The sequence below is a fragment of the Mobula hypostoma genome, chromosome 27 (genome assembly GCF_963921235.1).
Source record: "Mobula hypostoma chromosome 27, sMobHyp1.1, whole genome shotgun sequence".
NCBI classification, from domain to species: domain Eukaryota; kingdom Metazoa; phylum Chordata; class Chondrichthyes; order Myliobatiformes; family Myliobatidae; genus Mobula; species Mobula hypostoma.
In genome coordinates, this window is record NC_086123.1 from 11,834,037 (window position 1) to 11,859,466 (window position 25,430).

The following is a 25,430-nucleotide window of genomic DNA, read 5'->3' on the forward strand; positions in this document are numbered from 1 at the left end:
TGTACCGCTCGCTCTTTGCGGCGCGGCCCGGGGAAGAGGACGAAGGAACACGAAATCGCCATGAATAAAGATAAAAGGCAATCGGCCAGGTCTGGCATGTTAAGATGTTGGCGGCGTCGGCGGCAGATTAGTGTGAAGGGAGAAGTGATGTTTCAGAGACAGCGCGTAATGGCAAGAATAGGGCGGTCTGGCGCAGACCCCGGCTTGCTTGTGGACAGATAGATGATTTCTTGCCGATTTCCTGGTAGTTGATGGTGGGTGAAGCCACCTGAGGCGGCCCTGAGTGCTCCCATTGGCTGTTGCCCACTCTACTCCCCCCCTCCCCGTAATGATGTTGACATATTCACACGGCTGAAGTAGTGATGCTCGCTGTACGTTACAGTTTCCGACACCTTCTTTTTATAACTCATCTATCCCCGGCTTTAGTTGTCAAAACCACGCCTATGGAGCCATACAATTGGTCCGAAAGCGTCAAATAGCCAATCAACAGGGCTCAGCTATTCGCAACACGCACACATACACACACACACATACAGAAAGATCAGAGTTGACTGTTTGGGGAGATGCGTCTCGTCTCTGCCACCGCCAACCAGTCTTACTTTCTGTTAATGTGAAGAAAAGAAACAATAATATTATCAGTAATAATGCCATGCTTATAAAGTGGCCGTGCGACTGCGAACTGGGGAGTGAATGAATTTACCGATGAGAGAGCCAGTCATTCCGGGGACGAGTATGGCTTATCATCCGTTTTTGCCTCACCGGGCACCGGACTTTTCCATGACTGCTGCTTTGGGACATCAGCCTCCGTTCTTCCCCGCGCTCGCCCTGCCGCCGAGCGGCGCGGCCTCACTAACACTCCCGGGCGCACTGAACAAGCCCATTGTGGATCAGCTTGTCGGCGCAGCCGAGGCTGGAATCGCTATATCGGCAATGGGCCACCAGCCTTCGCATCTGAGGCCTCTTAAGACTCTGGAGCCCGAGGAAGAAGTGGAAGACGACCCAAAAGTTATACTCGAAGCTAAAGATTTGTGGGATCAGTTTCACAAGCGTGGCACTGAAATGGTTATCACCAAATCGGGAAGGTAGAGCGCTTTTTATCCATCCAGGAGACGAATGCTAGCCTTTCTGACTGGAAAATCATACGATGTTTTTCTTATGTTAAGTCGCGTTTAATTGTGGCACATGATAATACATGTATCTTACTCCGTTGTAGGTTTTAAGCACACAAGATTGATTTAATTGAGAAAAATAGCCAGTGTCCTTAATGTGTAGTCTGACAAGAGGTTTTCTCACAGTTGGGGGAAAAAAACGCTTCCTGAATAATGATCCACTTTGGTGACACAGTTTGACTCGGCTTTTAGCTTCTCGCTGAGCTGGAGTCACTTATTCATTGGAGAAGTGTAGCAAGGGTGTCCATACCTTTTCAATACGTCTTTGTTTTTTCTGAGATGCGACAATCTTAGATCGTCCGGCTAAGAAGAAAATAACCTCGGCCAAATATTTAACTTTCGTAAATAGTAGCGAATTTAATTTAAATAGATTCTTCCTTGTGATGGGAAGGTCACATGTTGTCTGAAGGGAGCCTATTGAGGAATTTGACTTAGCAGGAGTTTTATTTATCCATTCATTTGATCTGAGCAAACGCAGCATAGGAATAAGCAGCTGCATCCTAAATGGCATGCACCGGTTGCACGATCAACATCCCAAACTAATACGTAGGTTCCAAAAGAGGAATTGTAATTTATCTCTAGGGAAAGCGTATGGTAGATTGTTTCCACGACACCTGTGAGAGTAACATTTTAACTCACGCAGTTTTTTTATGACACCAATTGGTGATTATAAAACCATAAATGTTACTGTGGCCTTATACAGGTACCAGACGTGCATATACTTTGGGCAGAGTTGTTAATCGTTTTTATTTCTTATTATATACTATACATTGAAAATTAAAGTGAAATATCTCCAGTTAAATCTTACTGCTTCGACAGTTTGGCATGCAACTTTTAAAAATATAAATATAAGTATTTCTAAATGTTTCACAAGACATCCAAATATCTATTTGGCAGTATTGTTATACTTTATATAGTAAAGCAACACTACTGAGATCTGTGAAGCCAAATATTTCATAAGGATTGTCTGGCAATCTAAATTCCAACAATAAAATACATTGTTTGTGAAGTACAGAATATAATACTGACAATTTATTACTAAAGAAAGCCAACTTAACGATTTCTTACAGGAGAATGTTCCCGCCATTTAAAGTTAGGTGCACAGGACTGGATAAGAAAGCCAAGTATATTTTGTTAATGGATATTGTGGCGGCAGACGACTGTAGATACAAATTCCACAACTCACGCTGGATGGTAGCTGGAAAAGCTGACCCTGAAATGCCAAAGCGAATGTACATTCACCCAGATAGCCCAGCTACTGGTGAGCAATGGATGTCTAAAGTCGTCACTTTTCACAAGCTGAAACTGACAAACAACATTTCGGATAAACATGGATTTGTAAGTTTCATATTTTATTATTAATTAATCTCATTGGATCGAGTAGTTTAAAAAAATCGCATGAGTGATATATTTATTTAGTAACCTGAGGTTGAAGAGTTAAGCTAAAAATATTCAATTTTTACAAAGCGTACAAAAAGCCTGTCAGCGTGAGGACTATGCCTAGTTTTGCTTTTGATATTTTTCGGCGTTTTATGATTGTTCTCATAACCTGGGGTATTGTGTCGATCGGCCATTTTGGGTATCTGAGATTCAAAATATTTGATCACTAAGGGACACATTTGACAATTTGTTGTATAGAACAGAAAAGTAACACGTCATAGGTCAACTCTTTAAATTCTCTTATAAATAAATCTGGAAGTAATGGACAGTGTCTTACAATCGAAACATATTTTTAAAATGTTTTTTTTGCTAAATCTGTCATGAATTACTGTATGCCTTGTGCTTGCTAAAGGAGGAACAAGAAACCACTCACTGTAATAACAATGACGATAGTTGGACCTTCGTAATCAACATATTTAAAGTGACATTCACAACGCAATGTAGTGGACATGTCCAAATTGCTTAGACTTGTTTAAAAATCGCTATCTATTAAAAAAATCTGTAGCATTGATTATTAAATTATCTTTTGGCTTTGTGAATTATGATGCGGATTATTTATACGTTTATGTTTATATATACCAATGCATATTTTTTAAAAAAAGATTATTGATGTAACCGTTTGTGACTGTATTTATAGGTCTATTCAAAAATATATAAATCAAATCAGATAATTTTTGTTAGCACTTGCTGCGGTGGGGAAGGCAATACTGGAGGTTACCTCGCCGTCAGCTGTTTACGCAGATGGCCAGATTTACATTTCTGCTGAAATCTGTCTCTATCCCTTAAAAGAAATGACTGCCCATTAGTTTATGTTGTTGCTGAACAACATTAATAAGTGGTGTACATTTAAAGAGTAAAATGATATTATGCTAAAATTAGTAGCTGCAAACCAAGGGTTAGTCTGGCAGTACCCAGGACACTGGGACAATGTGTAGAGCTGTGTTCGCTTTGAGAGAATTATAATTGTTTGATTTATTCTCTTCAGACTATTTTGAATTCCATGCACAAGTACCAACCTAGGTTTCACATTGTTCGTGCGAACGACATTTTGAAACTTCCTTACAGTACTTTTCGAACATACGTTTTCCCTGAGACAGAATTTATAGCCGTAACTGCATATCAAAATGATAAGGTGAGCAAAATATATGAAAGTTCGCAACTTGTTATAAATATAGTTTATTAGATTGAATTGAATATGCACAGTAATTTAAGACGTCAAGTACAAAAAGATAGAAGGCCAAGTTTTACTTTTTTTTTGCCCGTATAATTATTTGGTACGTTCTGGTCAGTCAGGAGTTTTCGAACAGACGAAGTATTGCAATTACATTTAAACTATTGCTTGTTGAATATTCCACCTATTGTGGCGCACTTAGTTTCATGTTTTGCAGTGTGGGTTAAATTCTATGACAGTAGACACCGCTCCTTCTGAATGTGTATGCTTGCATGTGTCGTTCATCACTGCAAAGGAGTAGGATTCAACAGAGTTCTAAACTGTTGTGAAATTGCAATAATTTAAAAACAAGTGGCACATTTCGCGCCGTGTTTAGAAAGTGTGCGAATTGGGGTGAACCGCGTCGTCTGTAGGTCAAAGAGTTCCCTCGCACAGGCATCAAGTCTATTACGATGATCAATAAATTTTAATTACTGCTGGTCATTTCGTACTAATAGTGTTGAAGAAACATCAAATTCTTGTGTTAGTATCTAAGTCAACATTGCATTTTTAATTGATCATGCAATGTTTTTTTTGTTAATAAAAAGTTTCAAATAAGTGAATATTGCAGTGACCTGATAATTTCGCATCGTTGATTAAGGGAACTTCATTTCGGACACTTAGTACATAAACAGATAACGAAAAGGTTATTAATTTGACATGAGCAAAGTTTAAAATTCATGTCTTGACTTTTTCAGTTTGTTTCAATACCCAGCCCATTACTAAAATGACAGTGATCTCAATCTCATTAAATTCTCTACCCCTTTCAAATGAAAACGATGTGACAACAAAGTTACTGTTGACTTTGTAGTCCAGAGAGGGCAAGTTGTAATGGTGACGCCAGACCAACTTCACCCCTCTCCCTGATAAAGAGCGTGCTTATCTTGTACCAGCTCACCCGGGATTATCATGAAAGGAGCATTTTTCATTTGAGGGCAGATATGTGATTTGTACCGAGGATCTGCACATTTAATAGAACAAATACTCCGCACTAAAAACCATGAAGCTAAGCTCGGATCACTGTACAAGAATCGACAATTAGGGCCATCTCTGCTTCTACGGTGACTTTTTACCGTCCGTTCGTGTTCAGTGGTCCTATCTCAAAGTCCAAACGTAGAATTAAAATGCAGATAAATGTAGCAACGTACCGCATTAAGGCAAAAAAAATGAGTAAATTATTGGTACAGCATTACCATTGGCATATAGAATGTGGCAATAGTTTTAACTAAATTCAACATATTTAAGTTTAACATCTTGGCATTAATGCTGTGTCTGGTCTCTTCTTCGTTTGTAACTTCCCTGAATAATGCTTTGAGCCTGACAAAGCTTAATAAAAATTGCTGGTACTGTGTCGCATTTCCCAGCACAGGGAAGAATAAAACATGTTATTTTTACATATAGATAACCCAGTTGAAAATCGACAACAACCCATTTGCCAAAGGCTTTCGTGACACGGGGAATGGGAGGAGAGAGAAAAGGTGAGCTTGGTTCAGTTTGGCTCTATTTGTTTCTTATTATATTCTTGACGTCTAATGTGGTGGCGTTACTTTTTTTTGGCGATACAGAGGATTACGTCTTTGCTTGTTAGATTCTGAAACAGTCAGGACGTTTGATGTTGGCTTTTATTGTTATTTCAGAAGTTTTTTTTAGACCACGAGAAGGCGTTATCTAATCATACGACATTGCCACAAGACTTCAAAATAACTCTTTTAATTCTAAAGTGTTTGAGCGAAATAGCAGCAGTTATTTGACGACCGAAATAGTTGTTATTGTTTATTTGTTTTTTAAAAGGAAACAGTTGGCAATCCAGTCACTGCGAGTTTACGAAGAGCAGCAGAAAGGCTCCAAAGAGAACGGAACGTCGGACGATTCCTCCAACGAACAGTCCACCTTCAAATGCTTCGCTCAGTCCGCATCTCCCGCTGTTTCCACTCCGGGGACTGCCAACTTAAAAGGTTATTATTTTGCTGGCTACACAAGGGGCTTGTTTGTTCTTTTTATAAGGCGCGACAGAGTTTGTGTTTTTTTTCTCTCGCCCATTATTTGGGGACATGTTTGGATTAAAGATCCTAATCACCTCATGCCATAACTAAATCCGGACACCATGCAGTTCAGGCTTCTGATGTTTCCCTTGAATAGTGATACTCGGGTGAAACACCAATATTCCCTTTTGAATCAATGTAGGAATTTTAAAGAAACCTTCAACAGTTCATCTATGTATACATCAAATGAGTATTTAACATTACAAACAAAAAATCAGGAATTGTGTTTCATTTAAACAAACATGCAGAAATAAGCAAGAAAAAGTTGGATCTATCTCTCTGCACCGAAATGCTATTGTAAATGGCATTGGTGTTTGCCCCAGCGTAGTAAATGGATAACTTGAAGTATGCAAGATGATTGTGGTGGACTTGTTAAGAAAAAGTGCCACGACCATAGTTAAATCGGTTACTCTACATTATTTATTATTTTTCTCTGTTTTCCAGGCGCTCTGCAAAGTGATGGAGAAGAAAGCGATATAGATACTAAAGATGATCCCATTCATGGGGAGACAGATTCTGAGAAACTGTCCACGACCTCCGAACAGCGAAAAGATGAGCGCAGTGCTATCAAATCGCATCAACGCCCCTCGGACACTATGAGCAGAATTAGAGAACATGAAAGCGCTAGGACTGATAAGAGTTTGGCGGATTTGCAGCCTAGCCCGACAAACACTTCCTCCAGCACTATAGTGGTTAATGGCGAAGGATCGGAGATCAAAAGTCCAGTCAGAGACCATCAGAAAGGAGATGAATCCAGTGCGTTGGGTAAAGAGGCTTTTTCACCCCTAACCGTGCAGACGGACAGCATCTCACACCTGAACCACGGACCTTTACAAAACTTCGCCTTTTCTCACAACTTATCTGGTCAGCACTTCTTTACCCCACTGGGCGCAGGACACCCCCTTCTCTTGCACCCTAGCCATTTTGCTATGGGTGGGGCCTTCCCAAATATGGCAGCAGGTATGGGCCACCTTCTGGCCTCCATGTCAGCCTCCGCGGGCGGGATCGGCAGCTTGGACCCCCTAGCTTCTTCGCAGCAGGGATTACCTGGTGGATCAGCGGCCGCTCTACCCTATCATCTCCAGCAGCACGTTCTGGCCTCTCAGGTATGCCTATATCCTGCTTGTCTCTTTTAATTCTCTTAACTATGACGATCCTCTCTCTGCATGATGAAACGGATTTTAAATTCATTTAAATAAGGAACTACTTGCTAGAAGTAAACTCACATGCCAGTTACAATAACCTATAATCTACTTAAAGATAACGGGGTCACGTAACGACAAAACAATGCAAGTGCATGATCTTTAAAGATCATTTACAAAACGCATTGGCACGGTTACAATCCGCCGAGTGGTTTCACCTTGTGATTTTTCTACCAGTATTTGGAATATTGAGTTAGAACAGCTCGCTTCAAACTCTCTAATGCTTGCTCTGTGCAGTCGGGTACATCGCATTTTTTATTCGTCAACACAAAAATGATACCCAGATTGTGAGAGGAGATTTTTCTGTTTGGTAAAGCCACGCGCGGTGTAAACCTCCCCAAAGTGTGTCTTTACACCTCGGCTGCTAGCTTTTACGCTGTGCCAGCTTTCGCCAATTAATGGCGCAGATCACTGCATGAACTATGATTGTCTTTCCGCTCTGGAAGGTCAGTTTATCGGTAAACGCGGACTACTGTTTGATGCATTCAGTGTTACCGGTAATTAAAAACTACCTTTTCTTGTTACATTGACAGGGTCTTGCGATGTCTCCTTTTGGTAGTCTTTTTCCTTATCCCTACACCTACATGGCGGCTGCGGCCGCTGCGTCCATGCCCGCTGGAGCTCCTACATCAGTTGCGTCGTCCATACATCGCCACCCGTTCCTAAGCGCAGTCCGGCCTCGCTTGAGGTATAGCCCTTACACGTTCCCCGTCCCCGGAATGGACAGCAGCAGTTTGCTGACTACCACCGTGCCATCAATGTCCACCCCAGGCGAGGCTAAAGTCAACAGCATGACAACCAGTCCTGTGTCAGCGGGCCTCGACTCGGGCTCAGAGCTCAACAGCAGGTCCTCGACTCTCTCCTCGGGATCTGTCTCCCTGTCTCCGAAGCAGTGTTCAGAAAAAGAAACGTCCAGCGAGCTGCAAAACATCCAGCGTCTGGTCAGTGGACTGGAAACCAAACAGGATCGGTCATCCAGGAGCGGTTCCCCCTGATAGGAGGGCGAGAGCCGAAAGCCAGCCAGGCTTTGCATGTCATACGCGTATTATCTGGTTTCTTTTTTAATGCTAGTGTAGAGCCTTGATCATATCGAGTTTCCCAGATTAGCAACAAAAAGTAGCCGAAAAGTAAGTGGACGGTGGGGATTTCCAAACACCATCCGTAGTTGGGTTGTAGATGTCAATCTGCTTTTCATATATATGCAATAACAGAAGGAAACGGAGACTATTATAAAGTATTTAAATAATTATTTGATAACGTGTAAATATACTGAAATTAGAATACTCGAAATTATTCTTTAATTTATTGTTGTTGTACATACATCTGTATATAAGGCTCCAAGCCTTTATTCACTAGTCATACCCATTTCAATTCAACTCCTTATTAATCAGAGTGCCGGCATTGTTACCACTATTTTATCTAGTAATGTACCTTCCTACATTAAAACAAAACCTTTGTAGAGTACAAGACGTGCCATTTTTAGCTTTTACCATTGTTTCAGTGTTAAAGTGCTACTGTCTTTACAGTTTGGAGTAACAAAAAAAATGGGCTCACATGTTGCTTAAAAAGTAATGAAGACGCTGTTGGGGGGTGGGTGGGCTTCTTGGTGTGTCCAGACGAAAATAAATTTTATGCTTACAGCTTGAAAGTGCCGAGAGTTTAAAAAAAAACTAAATGAAGGTATATTTTGTGTTATAAAATATTGAATTTTCTTGGTTTTCATGTACTATTGGTTTCACTTTGAAGTTCTCATAAAATGTTTCAATAAATTTTTATCCAAGTCTCTTGTACTTGTTAATCCAATCAACTGCTCAGAGTAATCTGTAGAAGATGAGTTTGGTGGGGTGATTGTATTATTTGATAATTGGCTTCAAAAATGTTCACTTACTGTCAGGTGTGAAATTTCTCGCCAGCAGTTCTATCAATTTGCAAGGTATTGTCATGGGTCCTCCTACATTGTTTTCCTGCCTTCTACACTGTGATGGATTTCTTTATTTACCTCACTGCTGTCGATTATCTTTTTTTCCACTGTGTTACATGCCGCCCTGTATTCATCGCCCCACTGTATAGTAACTCTTCAGTTCGTTACATTGCGCTTTGTCTGCAATGTCGTTACGTCTCTGTTCCGTAAACTCATTATCCGTCCTAAATATTCTCCCTTCCTACTGCCAACCCAATCCCCCACTGCTTTGTGTATCTTCGTCATTGTATTGCCTAATTTGTTTCTCACAATTTAAAAAAAAGATATTCTTCTCTCTGTGATAAGTACACCCCATTCACACTGTGCCAGGTAACCTTTCCATTGTATCGTGAAAACTTAATATTCTTCCAATGGTATTACTCACATGATGCTGCCTTGATAAGCTTTCTCAATGAATTACACACACCATTCCCCAATTGTTAAAACTGCCCCCCCCCACCACTGTAAAAGTCGTGAAGTTCTTGACGCAATGATTCCTTAAATCCTCGGCGAAACAAGTTGGTGGCATTTCCATTCTCTTTTGCGGTGGCAATTCAATTATTATTCTTGCGCATTCGTGGACAAAACAAAGTGCTATTTTTACTTGACAGAGTACTGTATTTTTCAAGTTAAAATTGCAACTTTGGTTTTAAAAATCCCACCCTCCATGACATCACAATTCTAGAGACGAGATCTGAGGTTAGAATTTGTAGGCCACATGCTACATACATGTTCGCGAGGGTTTATTTTATGTCGTATAATAAAGTCAAATATCCAAATCTATATTTTGGTTTTTGATCTAAGACACTTCAAAAATTCTCAGTACGACGTTTCTGGAAATAAACGCGTGTTTTTTTTTAATCTGAGGTCACATAAAGTTACAAAATATGTCAGTTTCATTAAGAGAAGGGAAATCCCCAGAGCTAAAGAGCAGCCGGGTTGTGGACTACCATGATTATTTTCTTAGTTATGACAATGTGCAACTCTCGCCAGAATAGTTTAATTGCAAATCCAGTTACGGACAGTAACCTGTGATTGTTTATGTAACCAGGTTAGCGAAAATCCATTTAGGAAATGCTTTTCAAGACGTATCTCTTGAAAACTTATTCAATGGTTAGAAACCACTATGTTTAATAGAAAGACACACAGAATGCTAGTGCAACGCAGCAGGCCGGGCAGCATCTATAGGAAGAAGTACAGTCGACGTTTCGGGCCGAGATCCTTCCAAACGTCGACTGTACCTCTTCCTATAGATGCTGCCTGGCCTGCTGAGGATCCCCCCTGCATTTTGTGCGTGTTGCTTGAATTTCCAGCATCTGCAGATTTTCTCGTGTTTGATGTTTAATAGAAAAGAGCTCCTTAAGTGGAAGGTGACGTGGGAACAATGTCCACTGACCTGTTGATGATTATGTTAATAAATAACTAGCGGCGCTCCTGTATCAGGGTAAACAATTTGCGCTAAGCTTGTTTTATCATTGTGTATCACTCACCTGGCGCCTCCGCTGATTTAATGTATGATTTCAGAAGGTAGGGATTTTTCCCTGGTCACTGAGCGCCACCTAGGGGTTAGCAGTCTGAAGAATCTCAGTGACCCGGGCAAAGTGTAAAGGTCACTTCATGGTCAGTCTACATATAGACTCGCCTGTCTAGATATGTAATTGAAAATTGTTTCATTAGGACTTAGGGTATGATTTTCTTGGGGAGGGGAGGGGGAGGGGAGGGCTTGACTTGGACTATAACGCGGAGCATAATCATTGCATTGTTCCCGTACCAATATCTCAAACTTGGCCAAATGTTTTGACGAAGATTATTCATAAAATTCAATGTAATATATATGTATTCTTCATAGCGCCAGTAACTATATAAAATTCAAACGAAGAAAAGCGAATGAAAATGTATTTCAATGTAATTGATTTAAGACATGCCGGAAGATTCAATATTCTTTAGACCGCCTACATTTGAAAATCTTCGTGTCTGGAGAAGCTCAAATTAATGCGGTAGTGTGGTCTGATAGCTCAATATGCAGCCCCTGCATTTTACTGAGGAGGTATGCTATGAATCGAAACCATTTGATTTCCCGTAGGGCCCTTTTTTATTTAATTATTGTGCGTCCGCCGAAGTATATCCTTACGCTGTTGCTTTTCATTTACTAGTGTTTATATAATAGTAAACGCTGACAAAAAGTTTTAATTATTCGCCAAACTATTCTTTATCCACCAAGATGCCTTCCGTTTCAATATTTAATTTAAGTCATTCTGATCTGCATGTGGGCTTCTGCAGATCACGGTGTCAGGTGAAGAATCCAATATATAGAAAACCTAAAAAATAAAAAACTACCTTGCAAAATAAAAAATCAGCGTGCGAGATTGTCTGAATTAATTTTCCTGTAAGGAAAAGAATTGAATGGAAATGTGCCAAAAAGCAAAATAATCAAACCGTTACTGAAGAACAAATTTAAATAATACTATGTGATGTTCCGGAGACTACTAAGTAGAGAGTCGCGCCTACTAATAGAGTACATACGACGATAATGATCAATTTTGAGGACCACGCGTAGTTAATAAATGTCGATGTGATGTGTTCTTCCCAGCCTCATTCTATTACTCAGCCGGGTCAGAGCCGGCCGGCCGGCAGATTTACTGCAGCCGATGAAGCGTGAGGCGCCATCTATAGGGAGGTGTCAATTAGTTTGTTTCAGTCGGAGCGACAAGCCTTTCCTTTTGGCAACCGGTTCGCTTAACAGAAGCCTGACGCCGGGGTGTCCAGCCGCACTGACCCTTTCCACACCTCGAAACAATGGCAAGGGGCCAAGGCCGCATTGCTTCCAGGCTTGAAAGTCCCCTCAGCTCCAGACTCTGCTCACCCACTGAACATTGCCCAGGGGCACGGCTTCATTCAGGATAGTCGGAGCACAAACCGGTCTTCAAATTGGCTCTGGCTCGCGTCGAGGTCATAACAAAGAGGCTGGCCGAGCGTTGTCAGTGCATTAGACTGGCGGAATGAACTCGCGCATTCATTCCACACGGTGGAGCTCCAGTACTTAGATGATTTCCATAGCTGATCGGCAAAAGCAATAGCTGTTTTGCGGAAAAGGAACGGGGGATCCTGTACCGGGTCTGTCGCGTTGGAACCGCCTTAAAAAAAAATTAAAACGCCTCGCTTCTCACACCCCGCAGTTGGGGACATTATGAAAGGACAGCTGAACACAAAGCGTCCGGTAACAAATCTTTTACCATCGCCTACCCTAGACGAATCTTTTATTTTGCGTTTTATCTCGTATAAACAGTTGTGTTGAGTTGCACAGATCGCTCGATAAATTTTAAGTTGATCTCAAGTTTTGGAAGCAATTATCTGATGCCACTCTCTTCCGTGGGATGTTAACATAAACATGATTGCGGGGAATAACAGCAACTTATTGAAGGGCTAAATACAAAAGAAGTGAATGACATTTTCTGATAGAGCAAATCGCTGCATAGATCTGACACACGGACAATATACAGTAACGTTTTGGTTGAGATAGCATACGTGCGCCTAAATCACTGACCAGCTGTCGTGCAGAGGGTGGAGTTTTCTGTGCACCTGATACCATCAACATGTTGGACCAGCAACTGGGAATTGTCTCCAAATTGCAGACGAGTTTCCTCGTGGCTGCCCCAGATCAAACGTCAGCCCTGGCTAACGTGCAACAACAACTTCCAGTCTTGCAGCTCTTTCACCACCGGGATACGCCCCGAGATAAGCCACAGAAGTTTTTAGCAAGCAAGGGGAGCTTCACAGAATCAAATCATGGTTGTTGAGGCGAATGACTGATTAAACCGTTATTACAGAAAATACGACAAAATCCAGAGATAAGAAAAAAAATTAGACAATGGAAACACCTAGTAAATGATAGTGTGGGATGTGTTTTAAAAAGTAAATTTTCCGCTGAGGAGAGGGAGGGCGATGGCTGGAAAGGAAAAAGGAAGGAATTCACCTTAATCAAACAAAGGCTTTTGGTGCGTGAGTAGTGGGTACCGGCAGTAGGAGCTCAAGAATAATAGGTTGCTATTCCGGATCTCTGGCATTATAAAGTGGTGAGAATCGAGACCTATGGGAGGACAAAGCCAGGGAGAATAATGGGGGTTTTCAGCCTTGAGAAGGTACAGAAACCGAGAAGAAAAACTGAGTAAGTTGAATATTCCACGTCTTAATGAAATATATTTCACGACTAAATTACGAAAATCATAGAGATTTAATGCAAAGCGTTGTGAATTTAACCCAGTTTTTTAGTATGGGCACCGTTTCTTCCTCTCTTTAAGTAGTCGCCTCATCACTGATTCCCACTCAGATTTCGTGGGTTCTGGGGTGGCTGATGAATTTAATGTAAGAACTGGAGATTTGGTCCCCAGTAGGACAGCTGGATGCCAAAAGGATGGGTAGTTTCTCGTTGGTTTCTTCCCGACTTTATTCCAGGCTTCTGTGTGCTTCCAATGCGTGGCCTATAAAACCCATAAAACATAGGAGCAGAATTAGGCTATTCAGCCTAAGTATAGTGAATATTGGCCAGAGAGAGAGTTTGAATCTCCTTCCGGTGAGCAATGCCTACAAGAACAAGGCCAGCTATCTCCCTCTGTTAGGTATTACTGACCCAGATGTGACAGTAAATAAGCTTCTGCAGTGCAGGATATGGGGTGGTCTACCAGGTAATGTGAGCACAGCTGTTTATCTAAGATAAATGCAAAATAAAATAATAATGATATTGATGTCATTGTTTTTGGAGCCTGTATGCTCAGCTGTTGTTTTATGGTGTTGTACTATGTTGTTCTGTTGCTAGATTACAACGGAGTGCAGCCAAAGAACTGAAACATGAAGTTGTGTACACACGGATGGAATGTATTGATGTCCTATGAATTTGTGAATTTTAGTAGCATGAATATAATGTCCTAGCTCTATTTGGACATAAAAAAGGCTTTCCAGTTTTAGTTAGTCTATTAATATATGACAATAGGATATAGGAGCAGAATTAGGCCATTTAGCCCATCGAGTCTGCTCCGTCATTTCTTCGTTGCTGATGAAGTGAAATTAAATGATGCCCAAACAAGAGGTAGAAGTTGAGATCTGGAGGAATTAAGAGTTATAACTCTTGCACCTTCCAAAAAGAGATTAAGCCAATTCTGCCTTGCCTAAATTTACATCAATGATATAGTTATATTCCCCCCCCCCCCCCGTGCCTCACTGGCACACTGGGCGACAGCCTTACAATTTCATTAGCATTTGTCTGTTTTGTAAGACCGAGTTGCTAGCTTGACACTCGACCCAGCACGGATGGAAAACATACAAAGAGCCAGCCAGACTAGGGCTACTGTCTGCCTCTGACTCATGTCCCTTTAAGAAGTCAGGGCCAATCATACGTGTCATACCCCAAATGGCATCTCTGGATTGGAGCAGCTATCGTCTCCTCCTTGACTAGGTTTACAGGTGAAAGAGCAGATCATGACAAGAAACTCTTAACCAAGGGTGGAAAGGAGTAGGGAAGTGTGTCAGTAAGAGCAACAGTGCTCTTCAGCTCCTCATTGAGTGTAGTGCTGACCCCACCACTTTATTCTCATCCCTGGTATCTACATGATCATCACCCTGCTCTAGAATAAGCTACATCCAGGTCTCCTGAAGTTGTATTTTGCAATATCAGTTGACTAGAGATAATATGGTGTGGAGTAATAAAACTGTAGCTTATTACATGAATGCAACAATAACTTTTGTGGGCATGTGGTCAAGAAGATGGATCACTGCTTCTGATGTATAATAAAGAATGCAGCATTTTAGCTACACTGAAATTGATATCATTCAATACTGTCATAGAACAAATTACTTTGGCATTTAAAAACAAAATTGGATAAAACAATTCAACAAAAGCTCTAATTACATTTTATTATCTTATGCTTATATGTATACAGGAATCTGTTTGTTTTGGGTGTTTAAATATCAGAACAATAAAACAGCACTTTCCCACACACCCAAAGAAAGCCTAAAGCAGATAATATGAGTGGAGTTAAGAGCCTTTTACACATGATATATGAAGAAATTGGGGAATTATTTCTTTTTTTCATAAAGTTTGGGGAAAAATGCACAAGTACTGCAAATAAAACTTCCCTGAAAGCATTTTGTAATAACTTACCGGAAATTCGAATATTTACAAAAGTATGGTAACATTGAAAATGGGGAACGTGCACCATCCAGAGAGAGAGGGAAGTTAGTGAATGCTTTAGATGTTTAAACAGCCATGGCCTTAAATTACACTGTGAGAAATTTAATATACCAATGCTGTATGACGTGCAGTTGTTTGCTATTTTAATAAAATGCTAATCTGTTTAAGGTGAAGATGTTAAGTGGTTTGTTCAACATTACGTATTTGAATAGCATAATTTCAAGTGCTATCTGGGTGAGCATTAAATCCATTCTTATACAAGTAGTTCATATTCTTCTATTTCACACAGCAGGTTTATTAGATAAAACAGTATTTAATATAATGATAATATAAATATTTTAGCTATCCAATTATTAAAAAAGACTTAAAATTTGACTTCTGTGCAGATTTTCAACTTGAACCTAAGGTAAAACTGCTCCTATAAATCAGCTATCTCTATGGATTCCCCCTCATTTCTATCAAGCTCAGTGGAATTGAAAAGTCGGCATACTGCTTAATAGTTCCAGTTTAGGATAGCAAATTTAAGATAAGCCCCACCATTTCCATCTCATCATTCATATGATCATAAAATTTGATTAAGTTTTTAACATCGCAGTTATTTGGTACTACTTTTAATTAAACCAAAATATTTTTTAACCTAACAATGAGGAAAATCCATTTGGTTTATGGGGAAATATTTAATTTTAACTTTTTATTTAGAGATCCAGCACAGTAAAAGGGCCTCCTTGCCCTACGAGCCTGTACTGCCCAATTACACCCATGTGACAATTAGCCCATACATCCTTGGAATGTGGAAGGAAATCGGAGCACCCAGAGGAAACCCACACGTTCACGGGAAGAATGAACAATCTCCTTACTGACAGCATCGGGAGTTGTACCTGGATCATTGATACTGTAATAGCGTTATGCTAACCGCTACACTACTGTGCTGCTCCAAAGAGATAAATATAGGTATAATCAGCTCAATATACTGCAACCATTCACATAAGATTAGGTCTAATGTCCATTACATAGCACTTGAATTTATGATGTGGAAATAATTAATGATTTTTAAAAAAACATTTAACGTGCTAACTCTAAATAGAATATTGCTCTGTAATCTAAGAAATAAATAATTTGATGTAAACAAGTGAAGTGTTTGCACATTAATATTCACAAAGATTAATTTCGAGGCCCTGCTTATTTAAAAACTAAAGCCCTTTCTGAATTATTTTTATGCATGCATTACTAAATGACAATAAAAGAGGACTGCGTGTCTTCATAATCTAATCTAATCTAATAATCTTTTGCAGATAATTAGTAAGCAAGGATGCATTGGACGGATGAGAAAACATTCGTTGCATATGATCTTACACTGAGGTGTTGCTGGTCTAAGACCAGCAGCTCCAGAATTGATTCAGAGATTACTTACTCCCTTGCAGTGAACCTAACATTTAGGAATAGGGTCAGTCTGCTGATAATGTTTAGATATTTGGAGTGTCGATAGAAGATCCACTTCATCCTTTTTAAAATAAATTTAGTTATTGCAAATATTTTAATTTAAAATTTTGAACACACATATTATATTATATATTAAAGGTGTGTACACACTTCATGCATCTCAGCCAACCATAGTACACAAAGCTATTTCAGGTTTTGATTAAATGGTGCTTGTGGGAAGAGTCCATGGAGATTTTTGGCTACATTATTTGCTGCAGGGGATTATTTAGCCTCTACAGGCCCAGTGCATTGCATTACACAGCTGCAGTATTCTAATGTGTCTATCACTATTTCATAGCATACCTCACTTTTCCACTTCAGCACTTAACCTTTATATAAACAAAACAGCTGTTACTGAAAATCAGGGAAAAACATAACATTCTTCTCACCCTAACAGTGATAGGTCTGCAGCCCGACAAAGATCACTACATTTCACTCATACTAACCCCATGGCAAAGGACGCTGAAGGCAAGGTTTATTATTTAAGGTGAGCCTGGAGATACCTCACACATGAAGAAAAACTTCTCTTTTTTTTATGTTTGATCCATCATACATCTTAAAATGCACAGCACACCAAAAAAACTAACCAACATAAGCCATGCCAAGTTTATGCTCCGCTCTAAACCTCTCCAATCTTCCCTCGTATGACATTATAGAGATCACATTTTTTTCTTCTTTTCTCTGTATGCCTTTTCAACCATTGATGAGTGTAATCTTCTCATTCACAGTCCTCAATTAATTATTTTATTTCTAAGCAGCTGCAGAAACTATTGGTGACTTCATTATGTGAATAACCTTTTGATTTGCTATTGCCCGCATGAAAGTTTACCTTTGAAAAAAAAATCATGACTTTGAAGAAAACTACTGGGTCCCCCATTTGACCTTCCTTTTCAAGAAGAAACCTGACCATTCCTGATTGCTTTAAACCACATTTTTCATATCATCCATTGTTTTTGCATACTCCGTATTTTATCCATAATATGGCAAGCAAAATTGTACATTGACTTTCAGGTGTGGTTTAAAATAGGCTAGATACACGATTAGTATAAATATACTCATTTTTGAACCATAATTCTTCTAGTTTATGGTCTTTTCAGGCAATGTCATTATTATTAATAATTTTTATATTTGAACTTTAGGATTTTGTTGTTCCTCTTTATTTAAATACTACTTTTCTAAGTATCATTTGGCCCTCTTATTTTTCCTAGTAAAAAGATAGTACCTCATCCTTGCCTGTGCTACCACTCATTTCAAATTATAACTATTACTACTATGTCGACTCAGGCCTAGGTTATAATTCAAATTACAACCTAACCCATAAATTTATTTATGTTACTTGTACTTAGTTACAGAGCTGCAGAGTGTTTTCCGTTAGCATATCCTGTTTCCTAATTTTAACATCCCTGCTGATTTTTCTTTTTATTTTAAACCGTTAGTATTTGTGAGTGCCAGTGGTCCTCCCACTGAATGTTGATAATCCATTTCCTGCCTTCTGTTCTGTTAAGAGTTAGCCTTCACCTACTCTGCTTTCAGTCTTGAAACCAATATCTGTTACCCAACCCTGATATGACACTCTCAATTTCATTAGTTTATGAAGACTTTTTTCTGAAATTTAGATACATTGCTTATATTGCGCTATTTTTGTCCGCTCGCTATTCAAAGCACCATAAATCATTTACAAAGTCATATGTATATACATAACTTGAGTATACCAGTTTAACTTTATAAATAGCAGGTAGGAATTTCACATTTGGGCCAGTAACTGCAATGATTTAATGGAGAAGCGCAATTGGATTATATTAAAAATATACATCTATGGGTGAATTAATTAGTTTTGTTCCCTATCCCCTCATTCACATGATCACACAAACTACCATAATTACAAATTATACAAAAATATTTGCAAATCTTTACAGTGTAACAGGGAGAGAAAACTACATGAAAGATGATCGGGCTTTCATTTTCTTCCTACAAACAGGCCAATTCTTGCTTCTTGCAGGAGAAGTTAGATTTTGTGATATTAAACAGCTTCATCAACATGCTAATAATAAATTAAGGTGGCATTGCAACAATAATTTCCGAGCATACATTTCATAATGAGCAGTTTATTCTGTGATTCTAGAGGAAGTAATTTACAGGGAAATTGCTTTGTACTTCTTGTGCTTGTGAAGACATTAAAAACATAAAATATATCTAACCGTGCCTGGTCCAACATAATAATTGTTTATTTATATACTTCTTTAATGTGGGATACCAACCTATGTATTTTTTAAAGCAAAACTATTAAGAATGAATGCTTGATGAGTTAATAAAGTTGAAAGATCGATGTTGAAGTGGGTTTTAAGAGTGGAAATGAAAGTGCCAAAGAAACTTAGCAGAATAGTTCAGGATAAAAGCATGTGCAAGCTCTCCCAACAACTGCAACAGAAGAAGATAGATGGAAGGGAAGTAGGTTAGTCTTGCAGAAGGCCGGAATCAAAGAATAAAAGCAATTAAACTATCTGTTGTAATAAAGTATTTGCTCTGTGGGTGACATGGCAGCGTGGCAGTTAGCATATCATTTTACAGCACCGGTGATCGGGGGTTCAAATCCTGTTGCTGTCTGTAAGAATTTGCATGTTCTCCCTGTGATCACGAGTGTTTCCTCGAAGCTCTCCGGTTTCCTCCCACATTCCAAAGACGTATGGGTTAGTAAAATGTGGGCATGTTGCGTTGTTGCCAGCAAATCTTCAGACTGTGTTGATCATTAAAGCAAATCAAGCATTATGCTCTATATTTTGATGTACATGTGACAAATAAAACTAATCTAATCTAGAAGGATGACTCATATATTCTAATGCAGTTACAAGAATGATTTGCAAATTAGAGGCTCAAGCAGAGATAAGGTAAGATGAGAAATATTTATTCATGGATAATTTTTGGAAGATTATTTTTGTAACCATGTCGCTGCAAATTTGAGACCTGTGCAGTATCACTGTTGGAATCAAGTCATAACCATCTATGTTTATTCTCCACAGTGAGGGAGCTTGTAAAAATAATTTACATTGGCTACTTATGCAGTGTAAACTCCTCATCTTCCCCTGTCTGCGACTTTGGGCAGTTGCAGGACTACCTTCCAGCAACATCCTTGCCAAGGCCTTGGAGGCGCCGTTTGGAAGTACTTGTGTGTGTTAATTCAGCAGCTTATCTTGCCATAAGTGGAAAAAATTACATGTTTCCAGCATTTTAATAGCACATTTTTTTACAACTTAGTGGTTAGACTTTATTGTAAAATATGAGTTTTCTTATATTATGTAGTGACTTTATTATAGTTGTCTATTGATTGAGATGCTGAGTGATTTGCATGTCAGCCAGGACTTAATGATCTTTCATCTAACCATGCCCTTTTCTATCATAAAAAGAATGTTTTCGAATTGTTTCTGGTATGTGAGCTTCATCTAATCAATGGTAAGGCCTAATGTTGTCATGATATTTTGTGAATTTGGACCATGAGGAGAGCAGTGGGCATTAGAATGAAGCAATGGGCTGCAATATACTGACTTTCAGCCAGCAGTTCTGTGGAGAACTGTTGGCTCGGTTTATCGTGTTCCTCCTTTCTGCACCGGCACTTTGCAACACAAAGGTCAAGAACAAACTGGATTTGACATCCCAGTCCACTGCTGACATAGTGCAGAGCGTTATACTCCAGGCTGGATGCAGCTTGCTTCTGACCTCACAGCTTTATGCCTGGGCAGGCTACTGTATGTATCACAACCTTAATCTTTTTATTGATGTCACTTACTTTGATTAAAAAGGTAAGTTTAGGTTGATGAGACTTAATGAATTATTTAATTATGTTTAGAGGACTGAAAGATGTTAGTAAGTAAATTTACTTTTTCTTTACATTTAAATGATTTTTATGACTTTAGATTGTCATGATCAATGGCATTTTAAAGTAAATCTAAGGTCTTTTTGACAGCAGCAAGCTTTCAGAAAGCCACGTGTAGGGTGGAATCTCTTGCCACTGCTCAAACATTACCAATGTCCCACTTAATGGAATGGTTATGACAGCAAGGACACCACAAGGCTTCACAAAGTACATCCAGCACAGGTAGCAACCCAGATTGAGCATGATCTAATCAATTTGGTACGCAGAGAACTGGGAAAGTTAAGGTGTAGCTCAGGCATTGACAGTTGCAAAATTAAGTGATAGGACTGCGTGTGCAGAACTACACAAGATGCGATAAGTAAGGTTGTCAGCCCTCAGATGTATCAACAGAGTATTATTAATAACAGAGTCCTGGATGACATTGGGAACCGAACATCTTGGTTACAATGTAACCACAAACAATAGGAAGGATCAAAAGGTAAGGGATCAGACAGTGTTAATTAAAGAAACCATTATTCTACTTGAGAGGTCAAATATGGGACCTAAGTCAACCAATCACCTGAGGCTCCTGTCTCCCTACTGCCCCTCTCATTGTAATGGCTATCTCCCTTTTGTCCCCCTAGTCCTGATGCAGGGTCTTTTACCCAAACCATCACCAATTCCTTACCCCCTCTCAACCCCTCCCACAGAGGCTGTTCAACAGTTGAGTTTCTCCAGTAGATTATTTGTTGCTCCAGATTCCAGCATCTGGAGCCTCTCTGTGACTCCAGGTTTGGGATCCTTTAGTTAGAATCAAGATGAGTGACTACTGAACTACAGGTCACCAAATATTGGGAGGGAGATTATGGATGAAAGAATGTGTACAGCACACATTTGACAACAAAGTGCAAAAACTATAGAGGATTGATAATAATCGTTATTAATGATTCTAATTCAGCATATACATAAAGCTGAAGAAAGGCAGGTCTTTAACCTGGAACGAGTACTAATGAATTTTCTTGATCAACAATTTGCCATCCCTATGTTGAAGAAAGAAGCATTGTTTCAAGTCTGAGGAATAAAGATTTCATTTTTTTTAGTGGGACATTTTTTGTTTGAAGCTCAAATTAAATTTATTAAAGTACATATATAATGCCAAGATTCATTTTCTTGCAGGCATTCTCAATAAATTCATAACAGAATAATAACCATAACAGAATTAAGTAAATGGCCACACCAACTTGGGCACTCAGCCAGTGTATAAAAGACAACAACTGTGCAAATACAAAAAATAATAATAATAATCATAATACATAAATAAACAATAAATATTGAGAACATGAGATGAAGAGTCCCTGAGTCCATAGGTTGTGGGAACATTTCAGTGATGGAGTAAGTGAAATTGAGTGAAGTTATTGCTTTTGGTTCCAAAGCCCGATGATTGAGGGGTAAGAACTGTTCCTGAACAATGAAGATGATGAGTGGAGATTACAAGAACCTTCGGGTTGGAATAGGTACGGAAAAGAACTCTATGCATAGGGGTAACTTTGTTCAGCTGAAGAGGAATCTTGGTAATGTTGGAAACAAAAGGCGGCAATTATCTTATTTGTGTCGGTTACAAATAGTTAATTAAGTGTTTGTAATTCTCAATTTAGTTATATCACCAGATGTGAATGGGAAACATTATGGAATTAAAGGTGGTAATTGCAAGGGTGAGGCACAATTTTCATATTTTCTAAACCTCAATGGTTATGAAGGCAGTTTGTAAATGGTGTAAACTTTTCTTTAAAATTAGGGGATGTGGGGTGGGGCTGTCAGTAACTGCAATGGCAAGTGGAGAATACTTTAGAGATTAAAAAAAGAACATAATTATTTAGTAATGAGTAAAATATAGGATAATGAAATTCATCATGTATTTGTGAAAAGCAAATAGTGTTTAGTTTACTTGATCAAGAGATTTGATCAGATAAGGGTATAGATTAATGAGAACTCTGCAATTGGTAATGTTTTGGCAGACTTTTAAAAACATAATTGAGAAGACCCAAGACTGTTAATGAAATTAGAGATTGCACTGATACCAAATTAGGTGTGTATGTGACTGAAAGTGAAATCAGTGGTAAATGAGACTTTTTCTGATCAAATAGGTTTACAGAGAAGTTTCCTTCATTGTTGAAGGACATGATGGACACAGTGGGGTGGTTCCCTGAGCAGACTGTCCAGTTCATCTGGCAAAATGCCTCATTGCCAGATCTCACCAACAGGCACCAAGACCTCGCCTGGCTGGCGGTGAGAGGGGCCCTCCCAGTCAGAGCCCTCCTGTACGCCCGGAACGTCGTCTCCGCACCCCACTGCCCACGGGAGGACTGCAGTGAGGAGGAGTCTGTGACCCACCTCTTTGCACACTGCCAGTTCGCAAAGAGAGTGTGGAGGAGGATGGACGGGCTAGTGTCACGTTTTATCCCCAGCAGCTGCGTAACAGAGGACTCTCTGATCTACGGGCTGTTCCCGGGGACGCACACGGAGACCAACATCCAGTGCTGCTGGCAGATCATCAACTCGGTGAAAGACGCTCTTTGGTCGGCCCGAAACTTGATGATCTACCAGCACATGGAGATGTCCGTGGGAGAATGCTGCCGACTGGCACATTCTCGGCTGCAGGAGTACGTGCTGAGGGACGCATTGAAACTCGGTGCAGCCACCGCAAGGGCCCGGTGGGGAAGGACCACAGTATAGGTTTCTCCACCCGTGGGAGTGAGAGGGGTCAGTGGGCGGGGAGTATACCCCTCAACAATGATATGGTAAGCTGAACTACTGGAGTGCCACGTGGGTAGCTATAAATACGGATATGTACTGACTATAATGGAAACGTATGTAAAGGATGAAAAGTTATTGAATGGTTTATTGTATATATTTATTTTTGAATAAAGTATATTTTGAAATTTAAAAAAATCAGTTTTAAAAAACTGCATGGGTGATGAAGCTATTTAAATATCACATTATTTCAACGTTTGATGACAACACAAAACCCGGAAGTGTTTTCAATAATATGACAGATGATAATCAGCCTCAGAAGGAACTGCAAAACTGGTAAAATGGACAATGATGAGGACATTGAAAGCAAACACTAGAGTGTGAAGTGATAGATTTCAGGAAGAAACATGAGAGGCAATATGAAATAAATGATAAGCACAAGAGAGTCTGTAGAGGGCTGGAAATCCAGAGTAAAACACGCAAAACGCTGGAAGAACTCAGCAGGTCAGACAACATCTATGAAGATGAATAAATAGTCAGCATTCTATAGATGTGTAGAGGGTGTATTGACTGGCTGCATCACAGTTTGGTATGGAAATACCGATGCCTTTGAACAGAAAATCCTGCCAAAGGTACATCACGGGTAATGCTCTCTCAACCCCAGACCACATCTACATGAAATGCTGTCATAGGAAAGCAGCATCCATCATCAGAGATTACCACCACCCAGGCCATGCTCGTTTCTTGCTGCTGCCGTCAGATAGAAGGTACCAGACCTCAGGACTCACAGCAGCAGTTTCAAGAACAGTTACTACGCGACAACCATTAGGCTCTTGAACAAAAGGATAACTGCAGTCACTTGTCCACCCATTGAGATGTTTTCCCACAACCAATGTTCTCACTTTAAAGACACTTTATCTCATTATCTCATGTTCTCATTATTTATTGCTATCTGTTTGTATTTGCATTTGAACAGTTTGTTGTCTTCTGCACTCTTGTTGATCTTTCATTGAGCCTGTTATAGATACTATGTTATAGATTTGCTGAGTATGCCTGCAGGATAATGAATTTCAGAGTTATATAGAGTGACATATATGTACTTTGATAATAAAATTTACTCTGAACTTTTGAACTTTGACATTTCAGGCCGAGACCCCTTATCTCTCCTGATGCAGGGTCTCGGCCCGAAACGTCACCTAATTATTTATTTTAATAGATGCTGCCTGACCTGCTGAGTTCCTCCAGCATTTTGTATGAAATAAATAGTGTCATTTTATAGATTGTACAGAAATAGAAGTAATTGGGATAATCAAGATTTTGAAGGTGGGAGGTTAATTTGAAGAGGAGCTGGCACGACTGGCTTTAGTAACAGAATATAAAAGCTACAAATAATAATAATATGGACATTGATTAGACCATAGTTGGAGATCTATATTGCCTTTTAAGAAGCAAGTGGTGGCCCTAATTCAAATTTATGTGCAATGTGACTAGGGAGTGGAATTGAAATTGCATGGCAAAATCAGAGAGAATGGAATAATCCTTGGAAGAGATACAATTAAAAATAGACTTGACGGAGATGTACAAAATCATAAATGTTCAGAAGAAAAATGAGAAAGATTGCTAGTGGCGCCAGAGAGTCAGTGACCAGAGAACATAGATTTAAGGGATATGGGGAAGCGTTTCTTTACATAGTGAGCTTTTATGATCTGAGATGCGTAATCTGAAATGTGTTGTGGGAGCAAATTCTATAGTAGCATTAAAAATGATTAATAAGTGAAAGCAAAGAGAAAGTGATTGGATCATGTGTGCAGTGCAGAATGGTAGATCCTTTGTCTGGCACTAACAAAGGACATGCACAAGGGAAATAGGCCAAATGACCTTTTCTTATGCTATTTCTAATTATAATTCCAATCCTCTGATCAGTAGGAATCTATACTCTGAGATAGAAAATGCAATTGAAGAGAAGCACAGCCTTGTAGTGAATTTCCTCTGGGCTCTTCATTTCCAATAATCCAAACAAATAATAGAGTTGGAGGTCTAGAATAATGCAAATTATTACTGCTAATGGAAGTTAACATAGCTAATTGTTTCAGCTGTATTGGGCTTCGGTGCAATCACTGCTGGAGTACTATATACGGTATTCATA

At 39.4% G+C, this 25,430-nt stretch overlaps 1 protein-coding gene across 1 annotated transcript; it reads left to right on the top strand.

Annotated features, from left to right (window-relative positions):
• The first annotated feature begins 508 nt into the window (after positions 1-508).
• tbx3a (T-box transcription factor 3a) lies at positions 509-8,860 on the top strand. Its single transcript, XM_063034255.1, has 7 exons — positions 509-1,082; positions 2,240-2,507; positions 3,595-3,741; positions 5,221-5,297; positions 5,611-5,774; positions 6,306-6,967; positions 7,597-8,860. Exons 1-7 carry the CDS (start codon positions 691-693, stop codon positions 8,056-8,058), a joined length of 2,172 nt encoding a protein of 723 aa, XP_062890325.1. The 5' UTR covers positions 509-690; the 3' UTR covers positions 8,059-8,860.
• Positions 8,861-25,430: the final 16,570 nt, after the last annotated feature.

Coding starts and splice junctions, on each gene's coding strand:
- tbx3a (XM_063034255.1), top strand. CDS start 691: ATGAATTTACCGATGAGAGAGCCAGTCATTCCGGGGACGAGTATGGCT. Junction 5,298..5,610: donor AATGGGAGGAGAGAGAAAAG/GTGAGCTTGGTT, acceptor GTTTTTTAAAAG/GAAACAGTTGGCAATCCAGT. Junction 6,968..7,596: donor AGCACGTTCTGGCCTCTCAG/GTATGCCTATAT, acceptor TTACATTGACAG/GGTCTTGCGATGTCTCCTTT.